Source organism: Sminthopsis crassicaudata, chromosome 4, assembly GCF_048593235.1.
Source record: "Sminthopsis crassicaudata isolate SCR6 chromosome 4, ASM4859323v1, whole genome shotgun sequence".
In the NCBI taxonomy this organism is placed as follows: domain Eukaryota; kingdom Metazoa; phylum Chordata; class Mammalia; order Dasyuromorphia; family Dasyuridae; genus Sminthopsis; species Sminthopsis crassicaudata.
Window position 1 is genome coordinate 343,435,491 of NC_133620.1, and position 19,973 is coordinate 343,455,463.

At 49.8% G+C, this 19,973-nt stretch overlaps 1 protein-coding gene across 1 annotated transcript in view; it reads right to left on the reverse strand.

Annotated features, from left to right (window-relative positions):
- FMNL1 (formin like 1) overlaps window positions 1-19,618 on the reverse strand; it is a 43,520-nt gene extending 23,902 nt beyond the window's left edge. Inside the window, 5 exon segments of the mRNA XM_074261020.1 lie at window positions 46-86; window positions 88-159; window positions 3,007-3,042; window positions 3,044-3,091; window positions 19,367-19,618. Coding sequence (XP_074117121.1) covers window positions 46-86; window positions 88-159; window positions 3,007-3,042; window positions 3,044-3,091; window positions 19,367-19,495 — 326 coding nt within the window. The 5' untranslated portion in view covers window positions 19,496-19,618.
- Window positions 19,619-19,973: the final 355 nt, after the last annotated feature.

Sequence of the window (19,973 nt, forward strand, 5' to 3'; positions counted from 1 at the left end):
CGGTCGAGAGAGAAGCAAGATCCAATATATAGATGAGGAAGATACCCCAGGTTTGTCATCCAATCAGCTGTCACCTTTCTGCTGACATCCACCTGTCTCCAGGTAGCTCTTAAGCTTTTGGATATAGGCAGCTGGGGGGTTCTTGACTTGAAACCGCTCCTGGGAGGTGGGGAAAAGGAAAGGGGGAGAGTCTTGAGTGCTTCCGTAGCCGGCTATACATCTGCTACGGCACGCGGACGCCTCCTGGAGGCCCCAGGCACAGATGGGGAGAGCTGAGCAAAGTTGTTGGAGGGAAGAAAGAAGAGCTAAAAGGAACCTCAGCGATCCCTCCAGCCAAACTCCTCATTTCACAGATGAGGAAATGGAAAGCCAGAAAAGCTAAATGATTTGCCAAAGAAAAGTAGAAGAAACAAAAACAGAGGATCCGGCAGAAAGGAAATGGACTCCAAGGCCAACGTCGTCATTTACTATCTGTGTGGCGCTGGGGCCTCAGTTTCCCCGTCTGGATGACCACACGGACCCTGAAAGCTCCAAGTAAAACTCGGGTAACAGACCACGTGGAGCGCCGGCTCGGGGCCCAGAACAGCGCCTTCGCGTCCTGCCTCAGACACGTGTGCCCCTGGGCACGGCTTCATTCCATCTGTAAATGGGAGTAACAGTAGCCTCCATCTCCAGAACTGCTGTAAGGATCAAGGGGCTACTTTCATGTTGTTCAGTAGCTCCTCGGTCGTGTCTGACTCTTCGTGGCCCCAAAGAGATTAGAGGGGCTTCGCCTTCCCTTCTCAGTTTATTTTACAGATTGGGAAACTGAGGCAAACAGGGGTCAGAGCCGGCCGGATCTGAGCTCCCCCTGCGCCCCCTCCCCCTCCCGGCCCTTTGCTAGCACTTAGCTGCCCCTCCCGAGAGTTAAGGAGGCTGAAGGGGACTTATAGAGGGCCAGGGGAATGCTGGTTCTGGACCCCGGGCTCTCATCTGTTAAAGGGAACAACCGTGGGGATGATGCTTCCTTTGGTGACTGTGGGGAAAGGCTTTCCCCGGCCCCGACCCCCACCCCCTTCATATTAAACTCAGATAGATGTAGCGTGTATGTGTGTAAACCCCCCAGACATGCGTGTGCGTGGAGGGAGAGGGCGCTGTTTAGCTGAAAGGGAAGTTCAAGAGCCCCCAGCACACCTCACCCTCAACCTGCCACCACAATCCTCTCCCCAGGACGGCCCTAAAGGCCTTGCCTTGCAGTGACGGGGAAACACCACTAGATGGCTCCCTCAAGCTTCCCCCACGCGGCCCCCTCGGGCATGGGCCCAGATACCAGGCTCCTCCTCTGCCCAAGGGGCAGGGCTCGGGGCCAGGGGGCAAGTTCTGCAGCCCCCCCTCGCCCACCTTCCCCCGGTCGGGACGGTGCATCCGTAAGGCTGGCGCTCCTGGGCCCCGCTCCTTCCCAGTGCCTTCCGCCCCTCGAGCCATCTGCCCAGCCCAGGAACGGCAGCTGCGGAGGTCTGGGTAGGCAGAGAGCACCACCCCCCTCACACACTCACTAGCTGCTGCGGGCCCTGCTGGGGACGCACTCCTCGAGCTCAAGCACATTCCCGAGTCATGGGGACCAGCAGAACCTATTCTTTCTAACAGGGCTGGCCCTTGCCCAGGCCCCCTTTGATGCCAGCCTCTGCAGTGCCCCCATCTGTGGACCAGGCCCTCGGTTCCCAGCTTAGGCCCTTGCTAACCCCCCACCCCCCACGGAGATTCTCAGCAAGCAGCTCCACCATCCCATTAGCAGGAGAGCCAGGACCCAACCCTGGGTCCCGGGGGAGCTTTCCTTGCTCAGCCTTCCTCCCCCAGCCGCTTCCTGGAGGGGAGGCTCCTTTATGTCTCTCCATCCCGGCCTGCAGAGGCCTTGCCCGCCCCTCCCTCCTGAGTGGCTGCCAAACAGCAGAGCTGATGGGCACGGACAGGGGCAGAGCGAGGGCAAGGGCATCCGGGAAGTAGCCAACACCGGAAAGGGCCTCGGTTTCCCCATCTGCAAAACGGGGACATCAGCACCTACTTCCCAGGATGGCCGCAAAGATAAAATGGTTCTCTTCCATCTTTAAAGGGCTCTACAAATGCTAGCCATCATCACTTACACTCTCTGAAGCACATATTCTGATAGAGTAATACCATGTGAGGTGTATAACCTCGTATAACTCTGTGTGTGTGTGTAAATAACTCCTATAACTATAAGGTATAAAACCGCAGAGAGATTCAAGAAAGAGGGGAATGGCCCTCGCGTGCAAAAATATTGCAACAGTTCTTTTCTTAATAGTAGTCCTTTTTAGGGCCGCTGGGGGCGCAGTGGAGAGCACCAGCCCTGACGTCAGGAGTCCCAGACACTTCACACTTTCCCAGCTGTGTGACCCTGGCAGGTCACTTAACCCCAGCCTCAAAAAAAAAAAAAATAATAATAATTTCCCCTTTTGTGGTTTAATTAGTGCACAGCATTCTCCCCCAAATAAAATAAAAGCCTCTCTTGTGCAATGGGAAGCATTCTTACCCACGTTTTACAAATAAAGAAACTGGGCCTGAGGAGGCCCGACGCGTTGCGGCCCGTGCCGCCCCAGGCCCGTGCCGAGAGAAGGCTTGCGTGGAGCTGCCTAACGCCGCCGGGGGGCCCTGGAGGCTGGGAATGGGCTGCCGCGACGCGTTCTGCGTCCTTGCAGAAGGTGCCCTCTTCAAGGAGAACACAGCCACCAGAATCCTGGCGCAGCGCTTCTTTCTGCTCTCAGGGCAGGCCTGGGCTCCTCAGGCGGAATGCTCTTTATCAGTTAGTGACTAAATTGGGGCTCTAGTCTCATGGGGGAGAGTGGGGGGGTTCCTAAGATCTGCATAAGTCACTCCGCTCCGGGCTCTAAATCTAGGTCATAACTGCTTCCTCCACCAGCCGTGCCGCTGAAGGACTGTTAGAGCTTCCTGCGCCGCCCCTCCCACGGCCCACTCCCTCCTCCTCGCCCCCGCGTCCCTCTTTGCTCCTACCTGGTCACAGATCAGCTCCCACTTCTTCTCGCTGTCCATACTGGCTCAGGAGCTGTATCTTGTCCGGAGGCAGGTTCATACAGTTCTGCGGGGCACAGAGACAAACCGGTAACAAGTATTAGGGTCTGGGGAGGGGAACGAGCCAGGGGAAGATGGGCAAAGACCCCCCCACCTGCGATGGAGGGTCCCACAGCAACAGAGCCTCGGGTGAAAGGGGAGGTGGGGCTTGTTCTTTAACCCTTACCGCCCCAGCTTCTCCATCCCTGACTCAGGTACGGCCTACTTTCCCCCTGACCTGGTGTGAGAACTAGCCATGTGCAGGGGCCGGGGCCTGCCCTGGGCCGCCTAAACACGCTCGTGCCCAAACCCTCCCGAGTATCACTCCCCCAGCAAACTTCTCCGGGGAGGGCCTCCTCTCCATCCCTCAAACCCAGCGCCGCTGTAGGCCTTTCGGGGCCCCTCAGGGGCCCAGAGTCGCCATTTTGCGTGGAAAATGGGAGTAGCTCAAGTCTGGGGAGCTGAGAAAGGTGAGCCATGGTTCCTGGTGTGGGAAGGGGATTTTGGAAACGAAACACGCCACAGGAAATAAGCCAAGTGACAGAGCCGGGGCTTTCAGCCTCCTGGGCTCAACCCCTAGTCCCTACCTGGGAATTCCCTGGGTGATGCTGCCCTTGGAAATCTGAGTCTTAGGGGGGAAAGATGAGGCGCTCTCTCTCTCATGCACCTTCCGTGCCGACCCTCGGGGGGACAAACCTGCGAGCGCGAGTCACGCTCCTAAGCACAGGGGCCTCGTCCCGGGGGGCCGAACTAGCCGGGTGCTATAAGGACCACCCAAAGCTCGGGGGACGGGCTCATTCCGTCTCAGAGGCCAAACAGAAACTTAACCCCCATCTGACATCCCCACCTGTCTCTCTTCCCCCACCCAGTGCCCCGTCTCCCTTTGGTCATGTGCATGAAGTCCCCTTCACTTCCCCCCCCTCAATCCCTTCCCGCACACATACGCATCCCCTTCACTTACACAGTCCCTCACAACCCACTCACACACAGATGCTCCCTCTGCTCACACCCACACGCCATGCGCACCTCCTTACTTAGGACAGGGCAGGACGCTCCCTGCAGGACCCTCATCTGTGAAACTGGAGCAGGGGTTAATACTAACGGTCCCCGCTTCCTGCAGGATTAAATGTCCACTGGCCGGCAAACCTTTAGAGTTTTGCATGATGGCTGGTTACTGTCATTGTTGGCCAAACGCTCCCACCCAGTAATTCTCTCGGACCCCCCAAGGCGTCCTCATGTGCACGTCCGGAGCTCTCACGCGCCCTGGTGTTCTGGGATGTGCCCCCGGACACCCATGCTCCCCAACTGAGAGGCCCCATGCGGATTCCCACTCTCCAAAATTCCAGAGTTTTCACAAGTGCCCGACCCCCTTACAACCCAGGAAGTTTTTCTCTTCCGTAGACCCCTCTGATAGTCCCGGTGAAGAATGTTTTTAAATGTTTTTAAATAATTGAAGGAAATGCTCAATAAATGTCAAATTCTAAATAAATGAAAATAAAAGTGTTTTTTTTGCCCATTCAAGTTGATGGGCACACTGAAAGCCATCCATAGACCCCCTTTTTGCCACGTGTGTCCGCTCTTCACAGGGGAAGGTTTGGGCCACAGCGTCCCAAGGAGCCTCTCTCCTCAAGCGGCCCCTTGGGGAAGACCCATAACTGCAGCGTGGCCCTGGGCACCTCTGAATGTTGGAGGGCGTCTGGCCTTCTCCCCAAATCACTGCCTGGGGGACTGTCCTCCTGATAACAGGAAATGATGCCTTGAGCCACCATTTTCTAACCGTTCCCCCTGGGCCCACCCCCACAGGAAATGTGGTAATGTGCCAGCCGGTGGCCTGTTCCCCACAGACAGACCAGAGCCAGGTTGGGGAAGACAGAGGGGGAACATCTTCCCTCTCCCCCAGTGATGAAACCGGAAACGACTTGTGTCTCCTCTGGTGGCTCACCCTGCAACCCCAGGAGGAATGGCCGAGTGGCCGTGGGGCACGGTGCTCTCTGCCCCCCAGGAGTTTGGCCGAGGACCAGTATCTGCCCCTTGTTTGGGGGGTTCCGAGCCAGGGATCGGTCTCCTAAGGGGTGGAGACGTCCTGAGCCAACAGTTCACCCGCCTGGAAGGCTACTGCAGAATATCTCATATTTCATGTATACATAGGTCGGATTTAACATATATTTTAACATATTTAACACGTTTTGGACTGCCTGCCATCTATGGGGAGGGGCTGGGGGGAAGGAGGGGATAATTTGGAACACAAGGTTTTGCAAGGGTCAATGCTGAAAAATTATCCATGTGTATGTTTTGAAAATAAAAAGCTTAAAAAAAAAGAAAGAGAGAGAGAGAGAGACAGAGAGAGAGAAAGAGAGAGAGAGAGACAGAGACAGAGAGAGAGAGAGACAGAGAGAGACAGAGAGAGAGAGAGACAGAGACAGAGTCAGAGACAGAGAGAGACAGAGAGAGAGAGAGACAGAGAGACAGAGAGACAGAGAGAGAGAGAGAGAGAGACAGAGAGAGACAGAGAGAGAGACAGAGAGAGAAAGAAAGAAAGAAAGAAAGAAAGAAAGAAAGAAAGAAAGAAAGAAAGAAAGAAAGAAAGAAAGAAAGAAAGAAAGAAAGAAAGAAAGAAAGAAAGAAGAAAGAAAGAAAGAAAGAAAGAAAGAAAGAAAGAAAGAAAGAAAGAAAGAAAGAAAGAAAGAAAGAAAGAAAGAAAGAAAGAAAGAAAGAAAGAAAGAAAGAAAGAAAGAAAGAAAGAAAGAAAGAAAGAAAGAAAGAAAGAAAGAAAGAAAGAAAGAAAGAAAGAAAGAAAGAAAGAAAGAAAGAAAGAAAGAAAGAAAGAAAGAAAGAAAGAAAGAAAGAAAGAAAGAAAGAAAGAAAGAAAGAAAGAAAGAGAAAGAAAGAAAGAGACTATGACTTTTTGGGAGGAACAGGAAGGTAGGGAGAGATACACAGTATCTGGGGGGCTTCCCAGGAGTCAACAGAGATCATGCCCAATTCAGAGCTGGAGAGTGGATCAGAGATCACTGGTCCAATTGTTCATTTGTAAGGGTAGAAGGGTACAGAAACAAGCACTTGCAGATCAGGTTTCGAACCCAGGACTTTTGACTCCAGAGCCAATACTCTGCCCAGTAGCCCAGGAAGCCGCCATTTGTGTACAATGGATGCGGGGAGGTGTTCAGTGGGTTTCTCCCAGCATCACCACCGTCCCAAGGGGGAAATCGGGGAGAGCTCAGGTAGGACCTCCAGGCGCGGCGGTGGGGGAGACATACCCACACAGCCTGCCAGCCAGGCTAAATTTAGGCCCCGGCATCAGAAATAACTCTAATGGAGCCAAGTGCTAATTAGCAGCTGCTGTCCTGGTGTGCCCATCGCTACAATGGGGCATCTCACAGGGAAGGGGCCGCCTCCGTCCTGACTGAGCCGGAGACGGCGCGGCGTAAGGGCAGCGGCCAACCCGCTGGGGGATGGGGAGAAGGGCACCCATGCCCGGCTGGCACCGTCCCCTGCCCGCTACCCCCTCCCCGCCCTCAAGCTTCTGAACGCCGGGGACAGGTGCGCCTTGGGGCTGAGCCGGAGCGGCAGGCCCCACTTCCTGGGCAGGGAATAGAATGAACAGTTGTCCACTAGAGGGGGAGGGGGCCGGGCACAGCCAGGGAGATGAGTGTGTTCTAAGAAGTGGAGACCACAAGTGGAAAATGGCTGTCACGGGAGGAGACCTCCCTGGAGGAAAGGGAAGGGAAGGGGTGTGACCCCTCCCCCCCCCCCTTCCAGGGCCATCCCTTTGGGATGAGGAAAAGGCGGGGAAAGCACCTGATGGTAGGATTTAATTTTTAATCAGTAGCATCAAACTTTACCGTGTTTAACATATACTAGATTACTTGCCATGGGTGAGGGGAAAATCTGGTACACAAGATTTTACAAGGGTCAATGTTGAAAAATGATCCGTGCATATGTTTTATAAATAAAAAACTTTAATTAAAAAAAAAAAAAAAAGATCCGTTGAAAGGAAGGGGAATGTTTAATCTGGAAAAGAGAAGATTTGGGGGAAGGCGGGACATGAGAGCTCTCTTCGCGTATGTGAAAGGCTGTCAATGAGACAAGCTCTTTAGTACGGCCCAGAGACTCAGAACCAAGAGCGTGGGACTGAGTGTGGAGCAGGCGACTGCAAGGGCAAAGAGAGCCAGAAGTACAGCCAAGCAGCACAGCTTTGAGAGCTCCATGCCGAACTCACCAGATACTTAAAAATAAAATACAAAATTGAAAGACAAGTTGTAGATAGTGTCTCTACGGGGTCTGCATCCCAAAGAGATCAGAAAAAAGGGGAAAGAACCTATCTGTCCTGAATGTGCACAAAAACATTTTTAAAAAAAGAAATTCATTAAAACCCTCTTGAAAAAATTGTTAGGGGTTAGAACTGAGGGTTCCTAGAGTGAACTCTGGGTCTTATTAGGATGTGACTTACTTGAAAGAAGGGACTCTTTGGGGGTAAATCTTGCCTTGTATCCCCGTTGCTGAGCACGTGCTTGGCACATAGTAAGTACTTAATATTGTTGGCCCAAGGTTGGGGGAGTGCCCAGGGACACATCTTATTTCCCCAGGCAAACTGGGGCCCATCAGGGGTCTTCAGTGCCTAGGAAATGTAGGCTCGGGCCACTTGTTAGGGATGGGAAGGGAATCCAGAAGTGAAGCAGGTTTCATCAGCTGAGGTACTGGAGTGGTTTCCCATTCCCTTCTCCAGCGCATGTTACAGATGAGGAAACTGAGGCACAGGGTTGGGTGACTGCCCAGGGTCTCACAGCTAGGAAGTGTCGGAGGCCTCCCTGACTCCAGGCCCACTCTGTCTCCGCGCTGACTGGCTGCCTGTAAACACATCTTAACTGCATCTTATAGATTAGGTCCTCCCACTAGTTACCTGGTTGTTCCTCTCAATTTCTAAAAAATATGAATCACTTTAATTTTTAAAAATATACTGGTTGGGTTTGGCTGATTTTTTTTTCTTCTTCCTCTTTTTTTCCTTAAAAAAAAAAAAAATATTTGTTATATGGCCAGCCCTCTGGGACAAGGGAAGTTGAGATGATATAAAAATAAAAGGTATCAATAAAAGCATGTTTTAAAAATAAAGTATGGTGCTTTTAGACACTTGTAGCAGGGCACGGGACAAGGGGAGAAGTGTTGGGAAAGCAGACATTTCAAAAGGTTGGGGCTCCTTCTAAAGGGAATTGATGACCACGTGCCAAGGAAGAGCAGGCCCTAATCCGAGCCGAGGCACATGGAGCTGCCCACGCCCATGCTGGCACTCTCCAGCCAGGGAGGCTGAGCACAAGCAGGAGCTGATGGCAGAATCCGAGGGAGCGTGGGGATGGAAGGGAAGGGGCGGGGGGCAGACCCTCCTCCTCACACAAGGGGTCCCTCCCAGGCCCCCAGGACAAGAGCCGAGGCCCGCCACCCCGGGGACCGGGAACAGCCTGCACAATTTCCTGCTGCCCCACCACCCATCTCCCCAAGCTTCCTGTTGTTGTCTGCGCCCAGCGCTCATTCATCAGGGAGCCTCCCCCCCGCTCTCTCCTCAGGGGGAAGTGGCGGCCCCCCAGCCCCAGCAGACACACAGCCGTTAGCACAGTTACCCCACCCTTCCAAAGTGGGATGCCTCCGGCGTGGGGCCCGGCCCCCTCCCTCTCGCGGTTTCCTGCTGACACGCTCTTCACCAGGGCTGGCTCCACTGGGTGTCCCTCCCCAGCCTGGCCGAGGCCAGCAGAGCTCCCCTGGGAAATCCTGTGACCCCTGGGCCCTGCCGCCCTCCCCTCTCTCTCCAAGACTAGGAATCCTCTCCAGGTCTCCAGTGGCGGGGCTCTGGTCTCCCCGAAAACGTATTCGTGATAACCCCAACTGTTATACAGAGTGTGCAACCTGCAGAGCCCCTTAACTTATCTGCTCTCCGTAACAACAATTACTTTTATTCCCTATTTCACAGCCAAGGAGAGTGAAAAAAGACTTTTCTGTTATCAGATGACAGGGATTTGCTCCTGAATTTGAACTTGGGTCCGCCTGAGGCTGTATGTCCTGCGCTGGGACAGACAAACCTCCCTCCCCTCTTTGGGGGTCTGACTAGGGGACCCCGAGTTTCCCCTCTGGGAACAGTTCTCCCCACACTGGAACGGCGGCACAAGACCGGACGGGACCTGCCGGAGCGTTGGGCCGCCTCACTAGCAGGCCGCTCCCCGGTTCCTGTCCTTACAGGGCGCCCAGACACACCCTACGGGAGCACAGCCGGCGCCGAGCGGGGCTCCCCTCTGCACACCGGCCCAGAGTGGACCTCAGAGGAGCACGCCAGGGTCTCCCTTGTGTGAAACTGCGAAGCCCCGGGAGCAAACGCCAAAGGGAGAGACTCTGGGGGGCAGGGGCCTTCCTGTGGGGGGCGATTTGTATAAATGCTGGCTATGATCATTCGTGGTTTATTGCTGCTAATAACCCACAAGGAGTCACAGCGACTACATACATTGTCAGGGAGCACTCGTCCCCTCAGAGGCGGAGGGCACCGGTCCTGCCAGGCCACGGACTGAGAGCGGGAAGAGCCTCATAGGTTATTGAGTCCAAAGCCTCCTTTTGTGGTACTAGGAACCGGCCATACAAGAATTAAAATGGTTTGCCTAGGATCAAAGAGCTGGTACATTAGTTTGCTTGCGTTTGGTTTTCTTTCTCATTTTTTCCTTTTTTGATCTGATTTTTCTTGTGCAGCAGGATATTTGTGGAAATATGTTTAAAACAAAGAATTACACATGTTTACCATAGATTAAATTACTTGCCATCTAGGGGAGGGGACGGGGAAAGAGGAAAAAATTTGGAACACAAGATTTTCTAAGGGTGAATGTTGAAAACTATCATGTATATATGTTGAAAATAATTTATTGTAATTATTGTAATTGCTCCCCTGGAGGACCCCTTCTTGGCAGGGGCCGCTAGATGAACCACATGGGCTCCCTCCATCCCTTTGCCCCCTCAGAGAGGCTCTGGCTCTGGGCACGAGTAAAGCACCTGCTTTGGGGAGAGACCCTTTTAACCTGGGGTATGACAAAGGACTTCCTGGAGGAAGCAGAACTTTGAGATGGGTCTTAATTTCCAAAGAGCTTCAAATCTGAAAGAGGGGGAGGGGAAAAGGTCCATTCCTGGCATGGGGATGATGCAAGCAAAATCCACAGGCAAGATGAAAACAAAGGCCACAAAGTCATGCTCTTTGCTTGAAGCTTAGCGTACAGAATGAAGCAACCGTTGGGCTCACCAATTTAGAAATCAAAATTATAAAAATTGAAAGTTAAAAATTGTCTTTATATGTAACTGGAGAAAATATTTAAATATGTTATTTTAAAATTATTAAAGTATTTTTAAAATGTTTTAAAATATTTTAAAGCTGGATTTAATACAGAATAGGACCCATCAGTACAAAGATAATTAGAGTAGGGTTTTCTATTGTAGATAAGAAATCGGAAAAAGTGGGTGCCCATCAACTGAAGAATGACTGGACAATTATATTATATATATATAAATGCAAACTGAATGGAATATTATGTCCAACGTGAACAGTATTCAGGGAAACCTAGGAAGATTTATACAAACTGATCCAGAGCGAAGTGAAAAGAACCAAGAGAACAAGGCACACAATGACTACCATATGTTAAGAAAAAACAATTTTAAAATTTCAGAATTCTGACTAATGTAATCACCAGTCATGATTCCAGATGACTAATGATGAACCACGCTTTCCACCTCCCAGAAGAGAGGTGATGGACTATATACAGATGCAGAATGAAGCATGCATTTGCAGTCACATCTAATGGATTCACTTATTGTGCTTGACTGTACTTATTTGTTACAGGGAGAGAATATTTGTAGAGCACTTTTCAAACCTTAAAGCGCTACACAAATACTAGCTATTATCATTTCATGGCTTATTAATAATTAATAGTACATGCTGTTAATAACTCATAATATTCTGAGTTTGTGATGATTAATCATTATAATTAATGACCATAATTAATAAATTAATGATATGACTATTTTATGAGGGGATGGTAATAATGAGGTAAAGAATGTTTAAAAAAAAAAAAAACAGCAAGGCATAATTAAAATGCTCTATTGACAGACAGATGCTCTCACCTCCATTGCCCTGGCAGGTCAGAGTATTATAATTAGACCTAGAAGGGGTCTTAGAATTACAATAGATTTGTGATGGAAAATGCCAATCACATCCAAAGAGAACTATGGAGACTGAATGTGGATAAAAACAGTATTTTTACCTTTTTTCTTTGTTTTTTTTTTCTCTTGTTTTTCCTTTTGGTTTGATTTTTCTTGAACAATATGGCAAATATGGAACATCTAGTTGGTATAGTGAATAGAGCACCAGCTCTGAATTCAGGAGGACCCGAGTTCAAATCTGGTCTCAGACACTTAACGCTTCCTAGCTGTGTGACCCTGGGCAGGTCACTTAACTCCACTTGCCTCACCAAAAAAAAAAAAAAAAAAATATGGAAATATGTTTAAAAGGATCACAGATATTTACCCTATTATCAGATTGCATGCTGTCTTGGGAAGGGAGAGATAAGAAAGAGGGAAAAAAATTTAGAACACAAAGTTTTACAAAAATAAATATTGAAAACTATTTTCACATGTATTTGGAAAATAAAATGCTATTTTAAAAAAGGAAGGGGCCTTAGAAGTTATTAATAGTAGTATCTTCATTTAATAAATGAGGAAATTGGGGTTTAATGAAGGGACTTGACAGGGCCAAACAGCTAGTAAATATCAAAGCCTGAATTCTCCATTATGTACCATGTGTTCCCACCCCACCCTCCAAAGGGTGCCTCTGCGGACCCCTACTCTTCTCACTCCACACTGATTGGGTCCATCCCTAACATGCTATGAGGTTAATACCGGCCTAGTTTGCATGGACTACATCTAGAGAGAGCAAAAGGTCCAGAAAGCTACATAGAATCAGCAAAATTCCCTTTGGGAATCAGAGCCAGAGTGCTCTGATTCCAGCTCTATGGCTGCTGGAATTCTCCCCACCCCACACTGAGTTCCAGAACCCAGGTTCAACAGCTGAGAACACAAACTTATAAACAACTTCTCCCTCCTTCCCTGAAGGCCCTCCTCTTCCTAAGAAGTAACCACAAAGCATGAGAACCAGAAGGGGCCTCAAAAACCCATCTATTTCATTCCTCTCACTTAAAAATATATTTTATTAGAATATATATATATATATATATATATATATATATATATATATATATATATATATATATATATATATATATATAAATTTTTTTATTGATCTTTTGTTTTTAACACCACTTTTATTTCCATATCCATCCTAACACAGCACACTGGTCCTTGTTACAGAATTTAAATGAAAAGGGGTAAAATTGGTTTACCAATACCAAAACATCAACTGTGTCTGACAGTATATACAATATCACACATTTATAGTGTCCCCTCCCTTCCTCTGCAAGCAAGGTTCCCTCTCTTGCAAGTTAGATGATGAACTGGAGAAAGGAGTAGCCATGGAGCCCAGAAGACCAGAATTCACATTTTAACTCAATTATTACCTGTGTGAACCTGGAAAGATCATTTAAAAATCTCCGTCTGACTCAGTTTCCTCAACTGTAAAGTGAGAATCATAATGGCGTCTACTCTCTAGGATTGTTGTGAAGATCAAATGAAATCCTATCTGTGAAGCCCTTAACCTAGAGTTTGGTGCTTAAATGTTTATTCCCTCCCCTGACTATTCCTTTATTTTCTAACTTTCTCTCAATTTTTTGTTTCAGTTTTTCGCCCGTCCTTTCCACTTACGTCTCAAGCTTCTCCCATCATGAAGGAGGAAGCTGACAGAGGGGAAGTGATTTGCTGTGGCCAAACAGACTGCTTTTGAAATGGCCAGGACAGGAGAACACCTCTTCTGAGTGCTCGGAGCTTTAGGGTAGAAGGAGGAACTTTGCGGGTGGGGAGGAGGGGGGAAGTTCTTGGAGACTCCCTACCACAACTTTTTGCCTTTTGGGAGGAGGGTGCAGCAGGTAGGAGTGAGGGGGAGAGGGAGAGATGGGAGCCTCCAAATTCTCTTGGAACAATATGGGCCCACCGCCGTTGCTAAGGCAGCAGCCAGAAACCCCATACTGCAATCTGTTCCTCCTTTTCCTCCCCCCAACATTTTAAACAGCAGCACCCCACAAAGTAGCTTCAGGGGCGGTAGGCCCCTCATCTGAGGGAGAGGGTGGGAGGGCACGACTTCCATAGCTACACAGGGACGGGGGTCTTGGGAGGGCAGAAGATGGGTGACTAAAGAAAGCAGCAGATGGTGTCTCTGGACCGCATGATGATAGTGATGATGATGATGATTAGAGCAACTCAAACAGACTAATATTAAAAGGTTTGCAGAGTTGTCTTCACAATAACCTGCTGAGGCAGGAAGGATAGATACATAGTATTGATTAATTTGTGATTAATTCATTCTTCATGAGGGGGGTACAATTAGTGATTTTAATGTAGGGAATGTCCCAGCATGGGAAAAACTCTCTACTAAATGGAAACTAGCAGCTTCTCTGTAAATTCTTTATTTTCCCCCCCGGGGCTGGGGTTAAGTGACTTGCCCAGGGTCACACAGCTAGGAAGTGTTAAGTGTCTGAACTCAGGTCCTCCTGACTTCAGGGCTGGTGCTCTATCCGCTGAGCCACCTGGCTGCCTCTGTAACTTATGTCTTAGAGAGTCAATTGCCTGGGCTACTGAAGGCTTTCCAGGTCGCATAGATGATGTGTGTGTGTCAAACGTTAGGACTTATGTCATAGGCCAGGCTTGGTAACAGTCGTTAGTCATGGAGTTTGTATTGTGGTCTTGGGACTTTCCACTGCACCCAAGGATAATTCTCAGCTGCCTTAGCTGGAGTGGTGCCTCAAGAAATCCGACCAGTGTCGGGGAGAGGGGAAGGGGAGTCAGAAAAAATGAGAAAGAAATGAGAGCACGGGAGCTGACCAAGATTCCAACCATGGACATGGGTGTTCCAGGCAGGCCGTGTGCTGGAAGGGAGCGTCACTCTGGGAAGCTTTGCCTTAGGATGGGGGATGAGGGAGGAGTGAAAGGGAGGGAGGGGGGAAGCGACAGGTCACCCTTCTTCAAGGGTGCCCCCCTGAACTCCCTCTATAGAAAGGAAGCTAGGCCCCAAGATCCAGCCTTAGAAGTTAATGAGTCTTATTAAGATTATTAAAAATCCAATGTATGGGATTGCCTGTCATCTAGGGGAGGGAGTAGAGGGAGGGAGGGGATAATTTGGAAAAATGAATACAAGGGACAATGTTATAAAAAAAATTACTCATGCATATATACTGTCAAAAAATTATAAATAAAATTTTTAAAAAGATTATTAAAAATTAAAATAGATTATATAATATTATATATCACAATATATAGTAATATAAAGAAAGGATTTGACAGAACTTGGGCCTGGATTCAGATTCAGACCTAGATTAGGGCTACACACACACACACACACACACACACACACACACACACACACACACACACGTTTAGACTGTCTTGTTTGGGCAGGGGTTACGACCTTTTTGTACCAGCAGAGCAATTGCTACAGAGGATCTTCAAATGAGGTGATATTTCTTGTAAAATGAACAGAGCTCTTCCTGAGTTCAACTTTGACTTCAGACACTTATTAGCCTAGCTGGGCAAGCCCCTTGACCCTGTTTATCTCAGTTTCCTCCTCTGTAAAATGAGCTGGAGAAGGCAAACCTCTCCACTCCCTCTGCCAAGAAAACCCCCCTTGGGGCCAGGAAGAGTTAATCACGACTGAACAACAACAAACAGCACAGTGTGCCTAGCACGTGGTAGGACCTGTACAATTATTTACCCCCTTCCCCTTCCTTATTCAGGGGACCATTCCTTATTCTAGTAAAATTATCCTGCCTTACTCCCCAAACCCCTCCAAAAATGATCTTAAACCAAATATTCAGACACCATCCATTCCTGCATCAGGTGCCAGTCGCAGTGCACTTGGACCCAACTCTGTAGGTAAATCTAAGTTGTGTGTCATCCCTCCACTGCTTCCTCCCACTGGTCAGCAGAAATGCTGGGAGAATGTCTAATCACTGTGTGGTCTGGATTCTCTCCACAAGAACACAGAGCTGGCATTATACAGACTGGCTCTGTACTATTATGCACGCTCCTAAGTTTTCCTGTCTGTGTCCTGACTTCATCCTGCCATCCCACTCCTACCCTCCTTAGTCATAACTGTTTCACCAGTTTGCTGTGTGACCTTACCCAATTCCTCATTCTGGGCCCTGTGTTTTCTCATCCACAGAAAGTGTGAAAAGATCTCTGGTCCCTCCCACTTCTGACAGTCTGGAGGCCTATAGATTCTATGATACCGGGAAATTCTAGTAGGCAGATTCCATTACATGAGTAAATCCCGGAGGGTTCATTCATCCAGCCTTTAGCTATGTGATTCTGGGCAAATCTTACTCAAAGCTGTACCTCGATTTCCTCAACTGTACAATGAGGGGATTGGACTAATAACGCCTCTGAAACCCTGTCTATTCTTTCTCAGACACACACTACCTGTGTGATCCTGGGCAATTCACCTAACCTTGTCTAGCTCAGTTTCCTCATCTGTAAAATGAGCTCAAGAAGGAAACAGAAAACTACTCCAGGATCTTTGTCAAGGAAACTCCAAATGGGCAAGACTGAAAAATGACTAAAATAAATGAACTCTGTATCTATAATCAATAATACGACTCTACTTTGAATCTTACCCTCTACCATATTAGGGGACCCTCAGGTGTGTGTATATACACACATATATGTACATATATACACATATATTTGCATATACACACACATATGTATATATATTGACATACATATATGTAGGGGCAAATAATCTCTTTAATAACAAACATTCTATCCACTGCTGCCACCCATCTACAAATATCCAGGGCTTCACACTTCCAGGTCAATCTGTGTATCCACTTATTGGCTCTGTTTACCATTAAAAGGAGTTTTACAAACAGAATCAAAAAAACACATCCGGACAATAAAATCCTAATGCATCCGGCTAAAACCAAACATTAATAATTTCTGATTCATTCATTGTTTGGAAAGATCCATGGGACAGCTCCTCATCATTTAGGGCATTTGATTTAATTTAACATACTGAGTTAGTCACTAAGTCTACCAAAGATGTACTCTCCATCCTTGGGGGCTAGTGCAACAGTGACTTAGGATAAAAGGAAGACGAAAAGAGGGATCGATCGCTCATGAGCATTAGATGCTGTGGTCCAGCTTGGCCCCAAATACACAAGATCTCTTTTGATGAAATGTGGGGGTAGAGAAGGAAGATATTTTGTAGGCATTTATTAATCGCCTGCAATGTGCTAAGAGCCTTACAAATATGATCTCATCTGATTCTCACTGTAACAACCCTAGAAAGTAGATGTTTATAGACAAGGAAACTGAAAGAGGCAGAAATTATCCTAGAAAATAGATGTTATTATATTTAACATGCATTGGTCAATCTGCCATCTGGGGGAAGGAGGGGAAAACTTGGAACAAAAGGTTTTGCACTTGTCAATGCTGAAAAATTACCCATGCATATATCTTGTAAATAAAAAGCTATACTAAAAAAAAGAAAAGAAATGTTATTAACCCCTTTTATAGATGAGGAAATTTGAAAGAGACAAAATTAAATGGCTTGCCCAGGATCATATCGATAAAAATTGCCCAAGAACCTATTTGAATTCAAGTCTTCCTGATTCCAAGCTTAGTCTTCCAGTTTATTCCATCACAAACATTCCCATGGAGCATTTATGGGTCTGGGTTACTGGATATAATTTTAGAGTTTTTTGAACCATTTTTTGGTTTTTCTGGACTTTTTTTCTTTCTTCACACTTTATAGCTCTCTGGGATGCAATGATGGGAGAAATACAGAAGGAAATATAGATGACACAAAATCAAAATACAGCAATGTTATTTCTTAAAAAGTGATGTGGCCCCCAGCTCTGGGGAACAAACATCATTACCAGTTCGGCGTTGTCAAAGAGCATCTGGAGCTTGATTTCAAGAGCTAGTTTATTCTGATTATGTGATCTTGGTCAAGTCATTTCCCTTCGACGTATTGAGCAGTTTTGCTGATTTCCCCCCCACACACACACACTTTGTCCTCTTTAAATAAAAAATATTCTTTCTGATAAGGGATGGCTCTCTGGGAGGGGAAAGAGGGAGGCTGGGGGGGGGGAATCCAGGCAAAAACAAAAGTTATCAATGCCCTTTATTTTTTAATGAAAAAGTGGAAACTTGGTCCCCGAGAAGAGTTAAGAAAGAGGTGAGGGGTAAGGGTGGGGATAGCTGTAGATTTGGAATATAGTACCAGATGTCAGACACAGTTGACGTATTTGCTGAATGACTTTTCTTCCTCTTTCTTTTTTAAACTTTGTTTACAAAGAACTGTTGCTGGGTAGAGGAGGTATATATTCGGAAATATAGGTGATGTAAAACCAAAAGTTTTTTTGTTTTTTTTTAAGTGGTGGGGGTTGACCAAGATTGAAAGATTTCAACTGACTCTTGGCTCTAAATGTAAGATTTTAGCGCTTGGGTGTGGCCTCGGAGAAATCACTTAACTTCCCAGGAAAAGGCAGCCTAATCCCACCTGCCTGGCAAGGCTGTAAGGAAGGCAGGGTTATTCTCCAGCTCCTTCGCGTCCTCCCCTGCTTCTGACTATCTTTGCTCCGAAATCCTACTCCCCAAGGAGAGCAGAATGGAAAAATTTAATGGTCCACCCTGTTACTTGTTGATAAATGGGGGTGAGCAAGGGGAAATCGAGGAAGGGGAAAGGGGTGGATTAGAACCATTACTGGAGAGAACCTTCAAAGTTACGGTCCGGTACATAGCGGGCACTCATTCACTGGGTGAAACAACGGGGAAGCTATAAAAGAAATGGAAGAGATGATCTCTAAGCCGCCTCCCGGAACTAACTCTGGGAGCTCTGGGCTAAGCGGGACTCCCTTCTCCCCCTTCCAGAAACCCCTAATTTAGACCTGGGTGGTCTCAGCCTGACAGCCTGCTGCCCAGCCCCTTTCCATGCTAACCTCACAGAAGTAGCCCACTTCTCTCCGAGCCCTCTTGGGAAGCTGTCCACGTGCAGACCGTCCCAGGCCCGGTCCCTGGAGGGTGACCTGCCCCCCCCCAGACACAGGCAAATGCAAGCCCACTTCTCCCCTTCCATGAGGCGGGGGCGGGTCCCCAGCAATCACTAGTGGCTCAGAGCGGCCGGGAGAAGCAGCTGCGAGAGCCCTGCCAGCCCTGGAAGGGCCCTCACAGACCTAGAGGGGAAGTCGCCGGTAGCCACCGTTCCTTGCACAGATCAGAAGAGGAAATTGAGGACCGAGAGACGAAACGACTCTGGTGCAAGGTCAGCCAGGTTAGGAGGCCGCCTTCCACTTGGGCTCTCGCGCTCCAAGGCCAGCGTCCCTCTTTTAATTACTTTGACCCTTACTTACAAATTATAAGAGAAATGTAACAGACGGGGAAACTGAGACTCAAGGTCACGTAACTAGCCAGGGCTGGGGTCAGGAGCCGGCTCCTTCCCCCCGCCCAGGCTGCGGGGGAGCAGTAGGAGGAGTGAGAGGGCTCCTGTTTGGGGGTCTCTCCCCTCCGCCCCTCCCCACTCTCCCCACCCCCTTCGGCCGGATTCCTGGGTCCCAGCCTCCATCCCTCAGGGCCGCGGTGACCCGGTGGGTTTGGACCCCTTGTGACTAGAAGAGACGGGGTCTGCTTCCTGCCTTAATCCCCTCAGGGCTGGCCTAGATAAGGGCGCGCAACCTCTCCCGGGAGGGGGGGAGAAAGGGGAGCCCTTCTCCGGATCCGGCCCAATTACCCGATCCCAAACAAGGATCACGGAGCACGCGGCCCCGGAGGTTGGAGTGGGCGCCGGGGGTCTCGGTGTGGAGGCTTGCCTGCGGGGCTGGGCTCGGAAGGGCGGGGAGCCCCTGCACCTCGCGGCTCTCGGAGACTCCCAGACACGGGGTCGGATCCCGGCGGGGGCGGGGGAGGGGGAGGAGAGATTCGGTCCTCCCCATCCTGCGGTCCTCCAGGCAAAGCAGGTGGGGAGCGCGAGGGAGTCAAAAGTCAGGAGAGGAAACAAAGTTTGGGGCGGGGTGGGGGGGCGAGGGGCGGGACTGACATTGACGCTGACTCACTCTGGCTGGAGACCCCCTCCCCTCGGCGGCCCCGAGCCCGGCGCCCCCCCGGACCCCCAGGGCGCACTAACCAGGACGCGGTTAAACCTCTCCTCCAGCTCTCCGGCTCCGGGCATCGGCTGCTTCGGGGCTGCAGGCTGCTTGTGGGGCGCGGCGGCCGGCGCCGGGGAGTGATCCCCGCTGCCCGCCGCGTTGCCCATGGTGCTGCCCACCCAGCCCGCCAGACGCCTCCACGCTCCGAAATCCAGCTTTCCCGGAGGGGGGGGCTCCAGACCTGCGGGGCGCCGTGGGCAGTGGCTCGGGCGGAGGGACGTCTGGGCGACCCCCGCGTTCAGCGCATGGTGCCCGCGGCTGGCAGCTCGGGGACCTTGCGCGCCGCGGGCGTCCCGTCCAGGCGGCCCCGGGAGCGGCGGAGTGCAGCGGCGGGCGGGCGGGGCGGAGGAAGTCAGGCTGCCGGCGGCCAGGCCGGGGCTCGAGGGCTGGGGCTGGGGAGGGGGTGGGGGCGGCAGGAAGCGGCGGAGGCTGCTCCCCCCTCCGCGATCTCCTAACTTCTGGTCTCGTTCCCTTTACGCGCAAAGCCAAACCGCATTTCACTGCGCACCCAGCCCCGGGGGGGCGGGCGAGAGGGAGGGCGGGGGCCGAGGGGCAGGGCGCGGCCCGGGAGGAAGCCCGGACCCG